Raw genomic sequence first — 16628 nt, forward strand, 5'->3', positions numbered from 1 at the left:
TGGGCCACTTGGCAACACTGCCTTCTCCAAGGAGCAAGTGGCTCTTCATCTTTACCACAGACACTGAGAGCAAACAGAAGTATCGGAAGTTTCAGGTCACCTATCAAGGGTGAAGTTCCTGACAGCAAAGATAGGGAATCTCATTAAACACAGCAGTAGGCTACTAAAGGTGGCTGTAGACTTTTCTTCCCTGAACTTTCATGTATCTCTACCTATGAGAAGAATATTAATCATCTCTAAATGTGTCAAAACATAAAGAAAGCTGGCATGAAAAGTGCAGTAAGCCATACTGAAAAATGTAGCTCCCAATCTTTGAAAAATACTCTGATTCAAGTTTATTCTTCCAAAATAAAGCCAGGAAAAAATAAAAAACATTCTGATCAATATATCATAGTATAGACATTTTTATGAACAGATTTTCCAGCACTTCTCCTCAGTGTTTCAAATGTCTTCTGGATGAGACTCCCTCAGTAATTCAGTTATTCTCCTAGAATAAGTTGGTTCTTAAGTGAGAAGTGTTTATTCTTTCGATCTCCTTATCCACTCAACTTCCATTGTTCCTATACTTCAATACGCGCAGAGAATATAGTAACTTTTTTGCCACTAACTAGCTGTGTGATCTCAAATAAGTGACAATCTTTCTGGACCTCAGTTTTCTCGCCTGTAAAAATTGGGGAGGAGGGCTGGGAGTGAAGGCAGAGAGCACAGGACCTGGACCAGAAGAAACTGGTGGCTCCCCTTCTTTTATTCCCATGGTCTACTGTTGCACGGTGTCCATGCATTCATACAGGCACCATGAACTGTCAGTAGAATAAATTTAAGGTGCCACTTTATGTACTAGAATTACCACGTGCATGTAGATGCTGTAATTTATAAATACAAATTGATGTTAAAATATAATTTTTAGGTCTATAGAAGCTTTCTGTTATTTTAGATTCTCTCTCAACTGATAGTAAATGTAGAGCCACTATCATTTAGAGGTCATGGAATGTTTTGACATTTGAAAGAGCTCTTATACTTTAAAATGTCAGGAGCCAGTGGCCTAGACAATTTCTAAAATCCTTCCAAGTCTAAGAGCTGTAATTTAGAGTCCATTATTTCTTTATCCTGTGTTGAATCTAACAGTTAAATGTTACCAGCTGTAATTACCATGTCCTTTAATGAGAGTTAAAACTCTTTGCAGACCTTAACTGAAAAGCAGGCAAGAATGGAAGGCCGGTTGTGTAAATGGCTAGGGGGTATAAAAATTAAACTTAATAAACTATTTCTAATATTAAAATTAAATGAAAAAAATTATTCATTGCAAATAAATAATTTCACATACCTCCTTAAGATCACAAATGACATTCACTAACAAAATGAATCATCTTACTTGAATAAACATTAGATGGAATAGTAAAAATCCTTATAGATTCAAAACTTAACCTCTTAGTAAGATAAAATCTGAATTCTTTCATTCAAATTACTAAATAACTTGATTCCTGGAAATGGACATGCAAGAAATTCCAGAGAAAAAGTTACACTCTAAGAACTGCTAAAAACAGTTAACTAATATACTCCTGATACCAAACATGTCAATAATGGAATACTTGGAGATTTTGAAAAGACAAGACAGAGAATTGATAACCAGCAATTCATCTATGGTTCTCTACTAAGTTCAATTTTGTGTTTTCTAAGAAGGCTATGATTCTCTTCTCAAACATCCCACACTGCCTTAAAAATACCCTCAACCTTGCTTCATTAGACAGGAATTCCTGTCACCTTTAATTACCAAATCTATCCGTATTTGTGTCTATCTTCTTCCTTCTCCCTACAACTGATAAAATGTCTTACCTTTCTATTCTGGGTAGGTGGTCTAAAATCTATCACTTTTTTTTTTTTTTTTTTGAGAATTTCATTCCTTTGGTTGTCTTCTTTTCTTACATTGTCAATCTCACCCTCTTTACTGAATTTATTGCCAAAAAGACTATAAAAATGCTCTACAATCACCCAAGCTAAATAATACCTTCCTTGACTTCTCATCCTCCTTTAGATACCTCCCCAGATCACTGCTCCTCTTCACAGCAAAACTTCTTGAAGAGTTATCTATATATTATGCTTTCATCTCTTTACCTCCCATGCTCTCAGCCCACCCCAATCTGGAATTTATCATGATACTAAAACCACTTTTATAAGGGTTACCAGTAAATTCCATGCAGCCAAATTAAGAAGTCTTCTTGAATTTGACTTCTAGACTTATCTTATTCAGGTTATTGAATTGCCTCCTTCATTTAAAAAAAAAATCAACTTACTTAATTTTTGAACAAGTAATATATTTACATGCACAAAAAGTATAAAAAATACAGAGAAATTTCCCATACTATCCTCTGAGTTTTCCTCTACCAGGTAACTATTGTTGTTAGTTTCCTTTTTACTCTTCCTTTTTACTCTTTGGCATAAATAAGCAAATACAATTGTGTAGTGTTCTTATTCTCTTTCCCGTTTTATACAAATGGGATTCATTTCACTTAACACATCTTTCAGATCTTTCCACATCATTACATAGAGCGTCCTTACTCTCTTTTTATATATTTTTTGATTGAGGTCATATAGTTTACAACACTATTAAATTTCAGTTGTACATTCTTATTTGTCAGTCACCACATAAACGTGCCCCTCCATCCCTTTTGCCAACTCCCCAACCCCCTTCACCACTGGTAACCACTAGACTGTTCTCTTTGTCTGTGTTAGTTTATCCTCCATCTATGAGTGAAATCATATGGTGTTTGTCTTTGTCTTTGTCTGGCTTATTTCGCTTAACATAATACTCTCAAAGTCCATCCACGTTGTTGCAAATGGTACAATTTTGTCTTCTTTTATGGCTGAGTAGTGCTCCCTTGTATATATACCACATCTTCTTTATCCAATCATCGGTTGATGGGCACTTGGGTTGCTTCCACTCCTTGGCTATAGTAAATAATGCTGCAATGAATAAAGAGGTGCACAAGTCTCTTTGAATAGTTGGTTTCTAGTTCTCTGGATAGATACCCAGTAGTGGGATAGCTGGGTCATATGGTATTTCTATTTTTAATTTTTTGAGAAATCTGCATACTGTTTTCCATAGTGGCTGCACCAGTTTACATTCCCACCAGCAGTGTATGAGGGTTCCCTTTTCTCCACACCCTCTCCAACATGTGTTCTTTTTTCTCATGGTGATTATAGCCATTCTAATGGGTGTAAGGTGATATCTTAGTGTAGTTCTGATTTCCATTTTCCTGATGATTAGCGATGTTGAACATCTTTTCATGCGCCTATTTGCCATCTGTATACCTTCTTTGGAAAAACGTCTGCTCATATCCTTTGCCCATTGTTTGATCGGGTTTGCTTTTTTGTTTTTTAGTTGTGTGAGTTCTTTACATATTTTGGAGATTACCCCCCTGTCAGATATATGATTTGCAAATATTTTCTCCCAGTTTGTGGGTTGTCTTTTCGTTTTGTTCCTAGTTTTCTTTGTCTTGCAGAATCTCTTTAGTCTGATGAAGTCCCACTAGCTTATTTTTTTTGTTTCCCCTGTCTGAGTAGGCATGGCATTTGAAAAGATCCTTCTAAAACTGACGTCAAAGAGTGTATTGCCTATATTTTCTTCTAGGAGCTTTATGGTTTCAGTTCTTACCTTAAAGTCTTTGATCCATTTTGAGTTAATTTTTTTGTATGGCACAAGATAGTGATCTACTTTCGTTCTTTTGCATGTGGCTGTCCAGTTTTCCCAACACCATTTATTGAAGAGACTTCCCTTTCTCTATTGTATGTTCTTGGCTCCTTTGTCAAAGATCAGCTGTCCATAGATGTGTGGTTTTATTTCTGGGCTTTCAATCCTGTTCCATTGATCTATGTCTTTGCTTTTGTACCAGTACCATGCTGTTTTGATTACCTTGGCTTTGTAATATATTTGGAAGTCTGGGAGTGTGATGCCTCCAGCTTTGTTCTTTCTTCTCAGCATTTCTTTAGCTATTGGGGGTCTCTTGTTGCCCCACAGGAATTTTAGGATTCTTTCCTCTAATTCCGTGAAGAATGTCACTGGGATTCTGATTGGGATTACACTGAATCTGTAGATTGCTTTAAGTAGTATGGACATTGCAACTATATTTATTCTTGCAAGCAACGTGCATGGAATAGCTTTCCAGCTCTATGTCATCATCGATTTCTTTTGGTAACGTCTTATGGTTTTCATTGTATAGATCTTTCACCTCCTTGGTTAATTTATTCCTAGATATTTTATTCTTTTTGTTGTGATTGTATTCTTGAGTTCTCTTTCTGCTAGTTTGTTACTAGAGTCTAGAAACACAACTGATTTTTTTAAGTTGATTTCGTACCCTGCAACTTTGCTGTAATTGTTGATTATCTCTAATAGTTTTCCAATGGATTCTTTAGTGTTTTCTATATATAAAATCATATTGGCTGGAAACAGTGGGAGTTTCACTTCTTCACTGCCTATATGGACTCCTTTTATTTCTTTTTCTTGCCTAACTGCTCTGGCCAAAACCTCCAGTACTATGTTGAATAAGAGTGGTGAGAGTGGGCACCCTTGTCTTGTTCCTGTTCTCAGAGGGATGGCTTTCAGCTTTTCCCCATTGAGTATGATGTTGGCTGTGCATTTGTCACATATAGCCTTTATCATGTTGAGGTGCTTTCCTTCTATACCCATTTTATTGAGAATTTTTATCATAAATGGATGCTGTATCTCGTCAAATGCTTTCTCTGTATCTACTGAGATGATCATGTGGTTTTTATTCCTCATTTTGTGAACGTAGTGTATCACATTGATTGATTTGCAGATGTTTAACCATCCCTGTATCCCTGGTATAAATCCCACCTGATCATGGTGTACGATCTTTTTAATGTATTGCTGTATTTGGTTTGCCAATATTTTGTTAAGGATTTCTGCATTTATGTTCATCAGCAATATTGGCCTGCAATTTTTCTTCTTTGTGTTATCCTTGTCTGGCTTTGGTATCAGGATGATGTTAACCTTGTAGAATGTGTTAGGATGTGTTCTGACTTGCTCAATTTTTTTTGTAGTAGTCTGAGAAGGATAGGTATTTAAATCTTCTTTGAATGTTTGGCAGAATTCTTCAGAAAAGTCACCTGGTGCTGGACTTTTGTTTTTTGGGAGGTTTTTGATTATTGTTTCAATCTCTTTACTTGTGACTGGTCGATTCAGATTATCTATTTCTTGTTGGTTCAGTATTGGGAGGCTGTATGAGTGTAAGAATTTATGCATTTCTGCTAGATCGTCCAATTTGTTAGCATATAGTTTTTCATACTATTCTCTTATAATCCTTTGTATCTCTGTGGTATCTGTTGCAATTTCTCCTGTTTGATTTCTAATTTTATTTATTTGGGGCTTCTCTTTTTTCTTTAGTGAGTCTGGCTAAGGGTTTGTCAATTTTGTTTATCTTCTCGAAGAATCAGCTCATTGCTTCACTGATCCTTTAAAGCATTTTTTTTTGTTCCAATTTCATTTATTTCTGCTGCTCTAATTTTTATTATTGCCCTCCTTCTGCTGACTTTGGGCTTTGTTCTTCTTTTTCTAATTCTGTTAGATGTACTTTAAGATTGCTTATTTGAGATTTTTCTTGTTTGTTAAGGTGGACCTGTAGTGCTTGAATTTCCCTCTTCCCTTTTCCTGCATCCCATGTGAGCTGGTATGGTGTATTTTCATTCTAATTTGTCTCCAGATATCTTTTGATTTCTCCTTTAATTTCTTCAATGATCCACTGGTCATTTAGTAGCATACTGTTTAGTTTCCACGTGTCTGTCACTTTCCCAGCTTTTTTCTTGTAGTTGATTTCTAGTTTCATAGCATTATGGTTGGAAAAAGTACTTGATATGATTTCAATCTTCTTAAATTTACTGATGCTTGCCTTGTTTCCCAACATATGGTCTATCCTTGAGAATGTTCCATGTGCACTTGAGAAGAATGTGTATTCTGTTGTTTTTGGATGGAGTGTTCTATATATGCCTATTAAGTCCATCTGGTCTAGTTTTCGTTTAAAGCTACTATTTCTTTGTTGGCTTTCTGTCTGGATGATCTACCCATTGACTAAAGTAATGTATTAAGGTCCCCTACTACTGTTATGTTGTTGTTAATATCTCCTTTCAGGTTCCTTAATAGTTGCTTTATGTACTTTGGTGCTCCTGCATTGGGTGCACACATATTTATAAGAGTTATGTCTCCTTGGTAGAGTGTCCCTTTGATCATTATATACTGCCCCTCTTTGTCTCTCATTGCTTGTTCTATCTTGAAGTCTACTTTGTCTGATATAAGGATGGCCCACACCTGCTTTCTTTCGTTTTCCATCAGCTTGGAGTATTGTCTTCCATCCCTTCTCTCTGAGCCTGTGTTAGTCTTTAGAGCTGAGATGTGTTCCGGGAGGCAGCATATTGTTGGGTCTAGGTTTTTAATCCATCCCACCACTCTGTGTCTTTCTATTAGAGAATTCAAGCCATTTACTTTTAGAGTGATTGATATATGAGGGCTTAATGCTATCATTTTATTGCTCATTTTCGAGTTCTTCTGCATTTCCCTTGTTTCTCGTCCCATGTATTTTGGACTAACAATTCAGTTTGGTAGCTCTCTCTGATGGTTTTCTTAGTTTTTTCTTTATTCATCATTTGTGTCTCTGTTCCTATTACTTTTCTAGTGGTTACCATAAGGTTTGTATAGAAAATCTCATAGATGAGATAGTCCATTTTCTGATAGCCTCTTATTTCCTTAGACTAAGCCAATTCCATGCCTTTCCTCTTCCCCTTCTAAATTACTATTGTCAGAACTTATTCCATCTTGTATTGTGGGTTTCTGATTAAAATGACAAGATTACATTCATTTTTGATGTTTTTCTTCCCTTTATCTTTAATGTTATAATTGTTTGCTAAACCATTCTGATAGAGAGTTGCAATTTTCTGATTTTATCTACCTATGTATCTCCTTGCTCAAGGCTTGGTAAACCCTTTCTTTTGTTTTCAGGTATGAGGACCTTCTTGAGCATTTCTTGCAGGGGGGTCTTGTGGGATGAACTCCCTTAGCTTTTGTTTATCTGGGTAAGTTTTTATTTCTCCATCATATCTAAAGGATATGGGTGCTTGTCATTTTCTCTGGATAGAGTACTCTTTGCTGAAAGTTTTTGTCTGTCAGAATTTTGAACATATCATTCCACTCTTTCCTAGGCTGTACTGTTTTCACCAAGAAATCCGCTGAAAGCCTGATAGGAGTTCTTTGGTAAGTTATTTTCTTCTGCCTTGCTGCCTTTATTATTTTTTCTTTGTCATTGACTTTTGCCAGCTTCACTACTATATGTCTTGCAGTAGGTCTTTTTACATTGACATAGTTAGGAGATCTGGTGGCCTCCTCCAGGTGGATTTCCATCTCCTTCCCCAGGTTTGGGAAATTCTCCGCTACTATTTCTTTGAACAAGCTTTATGCTCTATTCTCCTCTTCTCCCTCTGGAATACCTATAATCCTTATGTTGCATTTCCTAATTGAGTCTGATATTTCTCGGAGAATTTCTTCATTTCTTTTTACCCTTAGTTCTCTCTCCTCCTCCATCTGAAGCATTTCTATATTTCTGTCCTCCAGACTGCTAATTCTATCCTCCATAATATCAGCTCTGTCATCCAGGGAATCTAGATTTTTCTTTATCTCATCCATTATGTTTTTCATCTCTAACATTTCATCGGTTTTTCTTTACAGTTTCAATCTCTTTTGTGAAGAATTCCCTCTGTTCATTAATTCTGTTCCTGATTTAATTGAACTATGTGTATTTTCTTGAAACTCATTGAGTTTTTTATGGTAGCTATTTTGAATTCTCTGTCATTTAGATTATAAATTTCTGTGCCTTCAGGCTTGATTTCTGGGTGCTTGTCAGTTTCCTTCTGGTCTGCAGTATTAATATATTTCTTGATACTATTTGATGGCATGGATTTGTGACTTTGCATAGTGATAGTATCTGGTCGCAGTTTCCACCTGCCACCAATGGGTAGTGGGGTCAAAAACTGTATTCTGAGCTGGTCATGATCCCTGGTGTCTGTGCCCATCTGTGACTGCCAGTTTGCTTGCTCACAGCTGCTTCTTTTCTATCATTTGGGCAGGCGCTCTTGGCCAACTGGCTGAGCTGGAGCACTGGGCAGGGGGAGTGGCACTTTCTTTCACCTGCACAGTCTCAGGGGCATTCTCCCTCTGCCCTCACTATCTGCTCTCCTGCAGTGCTGGCTTGATGGAGACACTGACTATAGCTTACCTACTTCTGTGTGGTGCTTTCCCACAGGCTGTGAGGGAACTTGGACAGCAAAGGTGTTCCCGTGGAGGGTCGCCCCTCCCCGCCTCTTCTCAGAGCTGTGCACAGTCCTGCGCCCTGGGTTGCTGTCGTTGGAGAGGAAGAAGAGGACCCCTTACCTCCTTTCCACTTCCTCCAGGGTGTCCAGCACCTCCACCTTCAGACGTGTGGCTGCGTGGGTCTCTCAGATGTCTTGTGTTGTGTGAATGTCCTCTGTTGGCATATGAATGTCATTTTCATTGTATCTTAGGGGGGAGCATCTAAGGCAAGAGCTCACTCTGCCATGGTGCTGATGTCACTCCTATCCTTACTCTTTTTAATAATAGTTTTATTAACATATAGTTCATATACCAGAGTTTACACAGAATGTACCATAGCCCTGTCACACCAGAGTGTACAATTCAGTTTTTAGTATATTCACAGAGTTGTGCTTGTATTACCACTATCTAATTCCAAAACATTTTCATCACCCCAAAGAGAAACCTCACACATACTACCAGTCACTCCCTATTCTCCAGAGCCCTCTCCTGTGCAAACCCCTGGCAATCACTAACTTAGCTTGTGTCTCTATAGATTTGCCTATTCTGGGCATTTCATATAAATGAAATCATATAATCTACAGCCGTTTGTGTCTGGCTTCCTTCATTTAGCATGTTTTCAAGGTTCATCCATGTTGTAGCATGTATCAGTATTTCATTCCTTTTACAGCCCAATAATCCACTGTATGGATATACCATGATTTACTTTTATCCATTCATCAGTTGATAGACATTTGCATTGTTTCCACTTTTTAGCTATTACGAATAAATCTACTGTGAACGTTCAAGTACAGGTTTTTCAGTTCTCTTGGTTATATACCTAGGAGTGGAACAGCTGGGTCATGTGGTAACCCTATGTTTAACTTTTGGAGGAACTGCTAAGCTGTAACATTTTACATCTTCACACGTGATGTTTGAGGGTTCTAATTTCTCTGCATCCTCATCAACACGTGTTATTGTCTGTCTTTTTGGATTATAGCCATCCCAGTGTGTGTGAAGCAGTCTCTCTGGTTTCTATTTGAATTTCCCTAATGACTAATGACATTGAATATCTTTTCATATGCTTATTGGCCATGCATATATCTTCTTTGGAGAAATGTCTATTCAAATCCTTTGCCTATTTTTTAACTGCATTGTCCTCTTTTGAGTTTTAAGAGTTCTTTATATATTCTGGATACATGTCCCTTATCATATATATGATTTGTTTCACCCTTTAAAAAAAAATTACATAGTATTCTAGTGAATAGATATACAGAATATACTTCTCTATTCTACTAACGGATATTTAGGTTTCCAATCTCTTGCTAATATTAACAATCCTACAATGTAGGATATCTTTTACATGTATCATTTCCCACATTTGCTAGCAGCAGACTTCCTAAACTTTAACATGCATACAAATCACCTGAAGATCTTGTTAAAATGCAGGTTCTGATTTAGTAGGTCTGATCTGAGATTCAGCATTTCTAATAAGCTATCTGGTGATGCTGATGCTGCTGGTCCATGGATCATACTTTAAATAGCAAGCGTCACTGTATCTGTAGGACAAATCCTAAAAGTAGAATTATTGGATCAAAGGGCATATGTATTAACACTGGCAGCTCTTGACAAACTGCCTTCCATAGGGATTGTAACCGATTTATGCTCTTACCAGCAAAGTATAAATGTGATTATTTCCTCACAGCCTCACCAACCAAGAGTTTATTAAATTTTCAGATTTTTCCAATTTTATATGTAAAAAGAGAATTTTCTTTTTAGTTTGGAGTTGTATTTACCTTATTTTGAGTAGTATCAATCATCTTTTTATATATATATTTTTTAAAGATTTTATTGTTTTTTTTCCCTTTTTCTCCCCAAAGCCCCCCAGTACACAGTTGTATATTCTTCCTTGTGGGTCCTTCTAGTTGTGGCATGTGGGACGCTGCCTCAGCGTGGTCTGATGAGCAGTGCCATGTCCACACCCAGGATTCAAACCAACGAAACACTGGGCCGCCTGCAGCAGAGCGCGCAAACTTTACCACTCGGCCACAGGGCCAGCCCCCATCTTTTTATATTTTTGAGAGCAATTTTTATTTCCCTTTCTGACTACTGCCTGTTTCTTGAAATAGGCTTCACTTCTAGCTTCTGTGATATGACCCTCTTCAGGTGATTTTCTCTTACTTGCTTAGTTAACCCTCTTTTTTTTCTCATTCAAAAGCTCCTACTCCAATATCTGACCTCTAAATGTTGGAATTTCTTAGGTTTGGGTTCTGAGGCCTTTTTTCTAAGTCATCTCACTCATTACTATGACTTGAAATACTTTCTATACTCTGGTGATTCTAAAATTTATATCTCTAGCCAAAATTCTTCCTCTAAATTTAAATTGTATATTCCAATACCTTCTTAATAGCTCTATTTGAAAATTTTGCAGGCCATTTCAAACTTAGCACACACAAGAGAGAATTCATTTTCATCTCCCTTATTTCTTTAAATGGTACGACTACCCATCTAGTTGCTTTACTAGAAACTTGGGTGTCATTATTGATTCTTCTCTCTCACGCTCAATCCCCACTGTAACAGAAAATACTACTGTTTCTATCTTGAATCTGCTTCTCTTCATTTCCACCACCTGCACAATAGTTCCAGCCATAGTTACAGCTCAGCTAGATGACAGCAAAATCTTCCTCGGTGTTTCTCAATGGACGCACTGAATGTGTCCTTCCATGATTCTCCATCACAAGTCTGCTCAGATTAATTAGTGGCGTTTACCCCAAGGAGTAATTACTATTTACTTGTTTCTATCTCTCTCCTCAGATTGTAAGCTCTATGAAAGCAGAGACCTCTTTGTTCACCAAGTACCTACACAACATCACTGACAATCTTTTAGATCAATAAGATATTAGGTGTCAAAAAGAGGAAAATCTTCAACCCAATACTGAATAGAGACTAAATGGATTGAGAATTCTACATTTGCAGTCAACTACTAAATTTCTACTAGCCTTCTCCCCAACTACAATAATTAAGCTAAAAATCTCAAAAAGCACCCAAATTATATACATTCAATTCTAACTCACAGTTAAAAATAAAAAGCTGCAATAAAAGATGAAATGCTGTGTTTAACCAGAACTTTCCTCCCTGTCTGGCTGAAACGATGCTACAGTCACACTAACTTAATTTCTGTTTTGTTCAATAAGTTCCAAGTTAAGCAACTGGTTGAAAACTCCAGAGTGAATATACACAAATTCCTAATTTAGTGACTATGGAAAGCAAGCAAATGAACTAAGGTGAAAGCCAAATAAAAAACACACTTTAAGCATTTTCTAATAGCCCACCTCAGTTGCTGGGGATTTTCATGGATACCAACCACCCAGTAGTGATCAGATTTTCCTTTGCAGTGTTCTCTTGTGTTACATACTGGAGTCCATGTATTACCAAACCCTCTGTTAAGCATTCGAACAATGCCTTCTGAATCCACATAACATGGGGTGCCTACACAGCAAGAGAAAAACAAGTCATTTGGAGACACAGTTACATATTTGTTAAATAAATCATATTTTAAGACTACATACCAATGATTCAACTTCCAATTCAAAATAAAAAAACAAAACAAAAAGGCAAATAATTCAAGATTATTTCCCACAAAAACTCATTAACGACATAGAGTAAGATCTAACTGAAGGGAAAAAAATTGCATATATGACTGAAATTTACCCAAATAAGAGAAAAAAACTGATAGTTTCAGTAAAAACTATGCCACCTGCTGGAATAGAGTAATAGTTTTAGAAGCCAATTTCAGTAAAAAATTAAAATTTGAATCTGAAGCCTCCCTGGCTAAGAGATACTTGGACAAACGACCAGCACCCGGAGCAAGGCGATGATGCAGGGAAGTCCACCTTCAGTCCTCCTCCTCCCCCCCTCGCTCTCAGCCTTGCTGCTGTTCTGCCCGCCAACTCCTAGGTAAGCGACTCTCACCTAGGAGACAAGTAAGATCCCTGCTCCCACCTACGCTGGTGCCATCGCAGGACATGTGCGGCAACTTCCCTAATTACGCCTTCTCTTGTCTATGACTCCACAGCCTCTCACTCTGCAAATAGCAGTTTCCTCAGTCTAGATTTGATGGGGAATTGGAAAAAATAAAGCTATACAAATGGAAGCTAGCAATGGTCACATTATTAAAGCATAAACAACTAATAATATCCCAATAGAAAACACATCCAAAAATGGTTGATGTTTTAAAGACACATTGGAGTTTCCAATGATGTAACTGAAGGGCACAAATCTCCAATAACAGAAATATTTAAGCCAGGAGACAGGGTTAACAGGTGCCTTAAAATAAGATACTCCTCAGTGTCCTTCAAATCATCTGTCATAAGCCACCATGAAATGAGTCTACAACAGCACTGTCCAACAGAAATATCATTTGAGCCACACACGTAATTTTTAATTTCCGAGTGCTACATGAGAAAAGAGAAAAAAAAAATGAAGCTGATTCCAATAATGTTTTATTAAGTCTAATACATCCAAAAAATAATCATTTTAACAGGTAATCAATGAAAAGAATTATTAATGAGATTTTTTTACATTCTTTTTTTCATACTAAGTCTTCAAAATTTGGAGAGTATTTTATACTTACAGCACATCTCAATTCAGATTAGCCACATTTCAAGTGCTCAGTAGCCACATGCGGCTAATGGTTACTGTAGTAGACAGTGTAACAATAGAAAATTCCTGATTTTTGTGTAGAATCTACTGGAAAGCCACAACTTTACCATGTGTATTTCCTCCTTGCTATCTAAAAAACTTTCAGAAAAATATATTTCCGTCTTTGTAAGTTTTATAGTGAGAAGGCTTGCAAAAAAAAAAGACCTTGTACATAAAAAAATGGCTACCTTGCCTAATAATTCCAGTTCCAGTTTTGCCAACATATTAAAATAAAAAAATTTAAACATATTATATAGAAAATTCATCTTTAAATAAATTAGGAAAAAACAGTGAAATCAATTTCTTCTTAAAAAAAGTCTTTAATAAATTAATTTGTCTTGCCTTCAGCTGAAAATCCAACCCATACAAGGTAGGATTTCCTTGTAAGAGGAAGAGGATCACCATACAAAATTTGCTTTTTCTCTTTCCCCAGCTCTAGCAGTTGAACTCCAAGGCACTGATCCCCATCAAATCCTGTACCTAGTGAGAAAATGTAAACATAAATCAGGTATCAAAGGTTATTTAGCTATAATGCAGTCTAAATTATTTCCCGTGAATTGAACCGATTTTGTGATGAATTCTTAGATTAAGTAGCACTACTTTTTATGGCTAACTCTAACTGAGGCACCATTCAGGTATTAGAAGTAGAATACTATGCTACATGGACTATTTATAGAAAGCAGTTATAAGTGGTAATTCGTTCACTCAAGAAACATTTACAGAGAGCTAACTGTGCCAGACACTGGGACTATAATGGTAAACAAGGCAAAGTCATTGTTCTCATGAAATTAATATTTAGGTAGAAGACAAATTGATAAAACAAAAAGAACAAAAATGCTAAGTGAGCAGCTGCATTGACAATATGCCATCTTCTGAGATGGGGAAACTAAGTAAGAACCAAGTTTGGAGGGGAAAAAAAAATCAAAGGTTTTATTGTGACCAAGTTAAATTTGAGATGCGTATCGAAACTCTACATAGAGATTCCAAGTGGGCAAATGGATATGTAAGTCTAGAGACACAAGAAGAGTGTAGGGCTGGTAATATTAATTTACAAGTCATGGACACACAGATGCATGTAAAGCCATGGGCCTTGATAAGATTCCCCAGGGCAGTTTCTCAAACTGCATTTTTTGTCCTACGAGTCATGAAATCAGTTTAGAGTTGCAACCAGCATTTAAAGAAAAATGAAACCAAGGAGTAAATATTGTCCATTAGACTTTCATTTCAGTTACATTTGCAGAGATGTACAGGATAGCAATGTAGAATCTACTTCTTACCATGGCTAAGCAGTCAAAAGACTGAAAGTTCCTGACCTAGAGAGAGCAGGGAAGAGGGGCTGTGACTAAGTCCTGGAACTTCAGAGGAGGAGGAGCCAGCAAGAGAGCTGAGGGAGGTATCAGAGAGAAAAAAATAAGCATAAAGAGATCATTGGCAACCTTGATAAAACCAGTCTGAGCACAGCAGTAGGGACTGCAGAGAGAATGTGAGGTGGGGAAAAGAAGGCAGCAACTTTTTAAAAAGTCACAAGAGTGAGTTTACTTTCTGAGGTATTTAAACTTTGCAAATTCTTATAAGATATAGACGTGGAAGTATTTAACCAAACTCTACCTGGAAATTCTTTCTCTAATACAGTTCTTCTATAAATAAAATGTTTTAATTTTCATTGTTATTAGTAAATACAACAAAATTCTGCATGCGCAAAGATTACCCTAATTCAAATGCTAAAATAACTGCAAAAAAGAGGGATATAATCCAAGACAAAAAAAGAGGAAGGAAAAAAGCTCATGCAATTTCCGTTTTACTTCAGGTCACGGTAAAATTATAAGACAAGGAAAAAACCTACCTCTATGATAAACAATGAGAAGCTGTTCTCCATGTCCTGCCATTGACACCACAGGCCCAAGAAGACTGAAGACCTCTTTCTGAACACCTCCAATAGTGAACAATCGAAGGAGCAAGGCACTAGAGGCAGCAGCAGCCCACCCCTGACCAAGACAAATGGCTTCAACATCCTCATTCTGGGGCATGTCTACTATCCACTCTTTGCTTGAATCCCAAGAACTAAAGTGCAGGCAGTGAAGCTTGCTAAAAATTAAAACAAGACAGATATATATTTTATATATATATATAACTAATCATGATACCTAGTAACAAAACCAAATAGTTTATTTTCCTGTTACACACAAAAAGTACAAGAAATGGCTTTAAGAAAGCAATTTTAAAATATACTTAAAGTGAACTATATTAAAACCACTAAGAGTCATGTTATTGAAGAATATTTAAAGATACAGGAAAATGTTCACAACATAACATTAACCAAAAAACGTAGGCCAAATCTAGAGTATGTTCCTAGGTTGTACACACGCACAAAATTCACAACCAAACTATAAAAAAGGAAAGCAGCAACAAAATGTTAGGAAACAGTTCACTCGCTGCCAAAAAAAATTTAGTATGGAAGAATAAAAAAAGAGAAAAATCACACAAAATCTCACCAGCAAGATTACCAACTATTGCTTACAATTTATGTTTCCAGTCTTTTTTCTTTGCAGACATATACCTTATTAAGCTTAAGCTTCGAAATGCAGATACCATAGTATCTAGAATCAGAGACAGTACTGACTTTCTGAACAGTAATAATGAAAAGGTAACACTGTATATAGCTGTGAAATAATATGTCTAGGAAAATAAAGAAAAAGACAAATTTTGAAATTAAAATTACACATAGAGGGGCTGGCCCTGTGGCTGAGCAGTTAAATTTGCACACTCTGCTTTGGTGGCCTGGGTTCACAGGTTCGGATCCTGGGCACAGTCCTATACCACTTATCAGCCGTGCTGTGGTGAACCCACAAGCAAAATAGAGGAAGACTGGCACAGATGTTAGCTCAGGGCTAATCTTCCTCAAGCAAAAAAAGAGGAAGATTGGCAATAGATATTAGCTCAGGATAAATCTTCCTCAGCAAAAAACAAAAACAAAAACACCCCCAAAAAAACCCATGGAAATAAATGTTCTAATTATGTAAGATATTCTGAGTTAGAGACACTGAGTCAACAGTGATTTATTTTAGTAAATTGATTTATTCAATTATGAAGTATTGAGTTGATTTTACAATGTGTAAATTAGGAAACCGATGAAAATGGTAAAATGATCTACTATAGTGTTTCTTAGACTTTAACAGATACTCAGTCACCTGAGGATATGGTTAAAACGCAGATTCTGATTCAGAAGGTCTGAGGTGGGGTCTGAGATTCTGTGTTTTCAACAAGCTCCCAGGTGATGAAGGCCCCTAGTTTGTGGACCACATTTGGAGCAGAAAGGAACGAATATATCCAATCAGAAGGATTTGAATTTCAAATCACGTGGGAGTTAGTAAACTGTATAATCAAGTATATAAGCAATAAGATCACCTGAAGAAAAGAGATCAGAAGAGGGCAATCTGGCTGGAATGACAAAATACTGAGTAAAATATTTTTTCTTCATTAAAAAAAATATGGATTCTGCATCCATTGCTTTTCCATCATGACTTTTTGTCTACCTACCCACCTATCAAAATATCTAAGAGGTACAAAATATATTAAGTAAAAAAATCAAACTGATAAT

At 36.6% G+C, this 16628-nt stretch overlaps 1 protein-coding gene across 1 annotated transcript in view; it reads right to left on the bottom strand.

Annotated features, from left to right (window-relative positions):
* WDHD1 (WD repeat and HMG-box DNA binding protein 1) overlaps nucleotides 1–16628 on the bottom strand; it is a 63740-nt gene that overhangs the window by 19883 nt on the left and 27229 nt on the right. The window contains exons 13-15 of the mRNA XM_001495509.6: nucleotides 14874–15115; nucleotides 13373–13510; nucleotides 11662–11818 (exon numbers count right to left, since the gene is read on the bottom strand). Of these exons, the coding sequence (XP_001495559.2) occupies nucleotides 11662–11818; nucleotides 13373–13510; nucleotides 14874–15115 (537 nt within the window). The remainder of the gene's footprint in view (nucleotides 1–11661; nucleotides 11819–13372; nucleotides 13511–14873; nucleotides 15116–16628) is intronic.

This window comes from Equus caballus, chromosome 24 (genome assembly GCF_041296265.1).
Source record: "Equus caballus isolate H_3958 breed thoroughbred chromosome 24, TB-T2T, whole genome shotgun sequence".
NCBI classification, from domain to species: domain Eukaryota; kingdom Metazoa; phylum Chordata; class Mammalia; order Perissodactyla; family Equidae; genus Equus; species Equus caballus.